General features: G+C 51.8%; 1 protein-coding gene across 3 annotated transcripts in view; it reads left to right on the top strand.

Moving 5' to 3' along the window:
* The first annotated feature begins 232 nt into the window (after positions 1–232).
* Positions 233–3559, top strand: part of actr3b (actin related protein 3B) — an 8660-nt gene continuing 5333 nt past the window's right edge. The window contains exon 1 of one of the 3 annotated variants that reach the window (XM_037078679.1): positions 233–628. In XM_037078679.1, coding sequence (XP_036934574.1) covers positions 381–628 — 248 coding nt within the window. In that variant the 5' untranslated portion in view covers positions 233–380. Of the gene's footprint in view, positions 629–2343; positions 2727–3174; positions 3480–3559 lie in introns of those variants that run through there. The other 2 variants (XM_037078680.1, XM_037078681.1) reach the window with 2 other exon arrangements.

Below are 3559 nucleotides of genomic sequence, written 5' to 3' on the forward strand. Positions count from 1 at the left end.
ATGTGAAACAGGGCGAAGGAGACAGAAACAAGGACCCAAGCTGGGAGACGAGGGAAGGAGGAGACAGAAACAAGGACACAAGCTAGGAGACGAGGGAAGGATCCATGTTCTGCTGATTCAGCAGAACCTCAGAGGGTCTGGATATCTACCCATCCTCCGTTGTGTTCGATCCATCCCCGGAGCAGCTGTGAGTCCAGACTCTCCTCCATCCACGTGCTGATGTCATCCACCTGCCAGGCCCCGCCCCTCCGAACCACCTCGGTGCACAGAGCTCCGCCCAGCTCCATCATGGCCATGATCCGTCCCCAGTTGATCCCGTCCCTGAACAGCTCGTCCCGTATCACCGTGAGGCCCCGCCGTCGCTCCGCTCGGCCGCCGTGATGCTGCAACAGCATTGTCACGTGGGCTGCCATGTTGCCACGGTAACGACGCTCCAGCTCATCAGTGGCGCACCGCAGGACGACCTGCAGCCGGGGCGGGGCCGAGCAGGGACCTGTGAGGAGACGGGTGATGACGTCATGACAGTGGGAGCTAGATCAACACGTCACAACACGTCACAAAACCCCTCTGACGTCACAGCTGCTGTTCATCAGCAACACCTGTCATCAGTAGTAAAACCCTCAGACAGGTGGGCGTGAACATCAGCTGCTGCCAGGGCAACACTTCCTCACCTTGCTGAGATTCTACAGGAGCGACTCCTCGGTGTGACGTCATGCGTCGCTCAGATCTCCGTGATGACGTCGACGCTGACGCAGCTGCGGCCTGTCCGCGCTGAGCTCCGCCCGGCCGGAGCCGCGGCGGGACGCTGTCGGCCCGCAGGCCGCTGTTGAGCAGCTTGTAGCGGAGGAAGTCCTCCACGAGGTCCCGGCTGGTGTAGGCGGCCATGCTCACGGACACACACACATTACTGATCCTCAAAGACCTCTGACACCTGCTGACGTCACGATACTGATATCAGGTCAGCATCCGCAGTGTAACCACTCATCGGCTGCGCTATGACGTCACTGAAGAGTGATCAATAGTCAGACTGTTGGTAAAATCCTCCGGAAGTGAAAAAAAGTGAAAAGTCCAAACTGAGTTTAAAAAGTGAAGGGAACACGTTTCTCCTCCTCCAGCCTCCAGCGGATCGATCAGGTGTTCAGTCGCTCTATCGATTATCAGCTCGTCCCGATGGAGCCTTCAGCTCCACATGACGCGGACACCTGAGGACAGGACAGAGGCGCGAGGACGCCCGGAGAGCTGTCCGCCAGCTAGAGGCTGATCGCGGCGGAGAAACCCGTCAGCTCCGCGTGTGGTCCACACTGACACTGCACGTGGCGCGCGCGCGCACACACACATGTGGTCACGCCCCCTCGTCGGGATTCCCCTCAGCCGTCCTCTCCCCACCAAACTCCAGTCAGAAACCGTCCAGATTAAGCCGTTCAGGTGAAGATGATGGTGATGATGAAGGTTTCTCATTGGACTGTATCTGGAAATGTTCCGGCTCCGTTCGGCTCGACTCGGCTCGGCTCGGCTCAGGATATGAGCGCTCACTTCCTCCTGCGTCACTCTCATCCATGCTTTCACTACAGAGTGCGCGAACGTGCGCGTGCTCGTTATAATCACATTGTGTTGATTAGTTGTAGAATTACCTGTAGTGTGTGTGTGTGTGTATGTGTATGTGAATGTGTGTGTGTGTGTGTGTGTGTGAGTGAATGTGTGAATGTGTGTGTGAATGTGTGCTGCCCCCTACTGGCTTCACTCACTCACAACATGTCGAACTGAATATTGATCATATCGATCATAAACACACACACTGTGTTCACGCACTAAGGATGATGTCATCGTTAGTACCGTGCTGAACTCTTTTTTCTCCAACACGTTCTTGAGCTGATTATTATTATCATATCATGATAATAATGTTGTTGTTGTTTCTGTTGCCGTGTGAGTGTGTAGAAGTGTGTCTGTGTCAGTCTGACGACACACTGAGGATCGATCCGCCATCACAAGTATATCAATAAATGATTTAATGTAAAATTACACTGATGACACATTTAACTGTGAATAGTTGAAATACCTGATTTAGTTTGCTTTGAATTCATTTCATCATTTATTCATTTCATTATTATTTATTAACAATAACGTCTTATTAATTTCCATTTAATTCAATGTTATTGTTATATTTCATCATTTACTTCTGATTCCTTGTGCAAATTATCATTATATTATTATTATTATTATTATTATTATTATTATTTCTGTTGTTGCTGTTGTTGTTGTTGTTGTTTGCTGCTCTCGCCACCAGGCGGTGGAGATGAGCAGAGCTATTTACGGTGCAGCTGACATCACGTGAACGCAGCACACACACACACACACACACACACACACACACACACACACATACACACACACACACTCGCTCTCCGGTTACCGGGCCGTGTCAGATGTGTTTCTATTTTCTCCATCTTTCCCTCCGACCCGGAACCACTGACAAAGAGGAGCACACACACACACACACACACACACACACACACACACACACACACACACACACACACACACACACACGTTCTCTCTCTCTCCATCATACGTCACTCTCTGCCTCGCGCTCTCCGGGCTGCACCGATCCGGTCACAGCAGCCGACCACCAACCGACCACCGGCGGCTCTGCTCTGCGGGCCGGACCGAGCCGGACCGAGCACCATGTCTCTGCAGCTGCCTCCGTGCGTGATAGACTGCGGGACAGGGTGAGGGACACATGCACGAAAACAAACACGCACGCATGTATGGTGCGCACTGTGGAACGGCTGTGACGTCATATGTAGCGACATGGTCATGATGTGGGCCCGTGTGTGTGTGTGTGTGTGTGTGTGTGTGTGTGTGTGTGATCAGGTGATCAGAGATCGATCTGACGGGCAGTATGACAGATGTCGTCATGGTGACGTGAGTCCATATATGGTGTTAGGGTTAGTGTTGTCTTTACAGGAGAGTGACGTCATCGTGTGAACTTTGATGATTATTGATCTGAACACGTCCTCGTTTCTGTTCTAGTTGTTGTTGTTGGTTCTGTTGTGGGTTCTGTTGTTGGTTCTGTTCGCCTGCTTCTCCTCTCATATGGACTGTGGCTCACCTGTGGTCCGGTACCTGTGCTCAAGGTTTTAGTCTCACTGATGTTGGAGTTTTAAAAATAATCCTTCAGTCGTCTCTGGTCTGAATGTGGGTCAGCTGGATGAAGTGGAGCAGAGCTGCGTTCACAGGACGAGGCTGCAGGGACAGACCGTCAGTGTCGGCACCGAGGGACCCAACTGGAGACATTCAGGACGTCAGATATTAAACCAGCTGAAACCAGACAGACAGAAACGATGGAGAACATTAAGATCAGAGAAAAGGAAAGAAACGAGACACCGGCGGTTCTGTGGGTGTAAAGTTTTCTGGTCTGTCGATGCTGCTGCAGCGAGTCCTGCTGTCCTCAGGTGCTCCGGACGCTGCTTCAGGTCCAGGTGAGCTGGTGTCAGATCCAGGAAGTCCAGTCGGAGTAAAAACATCTTTCAATTTGAAGGCTGCTCCTCAGATCCTCCTC

Source organism: Acanthopagrus latus, chromosome 19 (genome assembly GCF_904848185.1).
Source record: "Acanthopagrus latus isolate v.2019 chromosome 19, fAcaLat1.1, whole genome shotgun sequence".
Lineage (NCBI taxonomy): Eukaryota > Metazoa > Chordata > Actinopteri > Spariformes > Sparidae > Acanthopagrus > Acanthopagrus latus.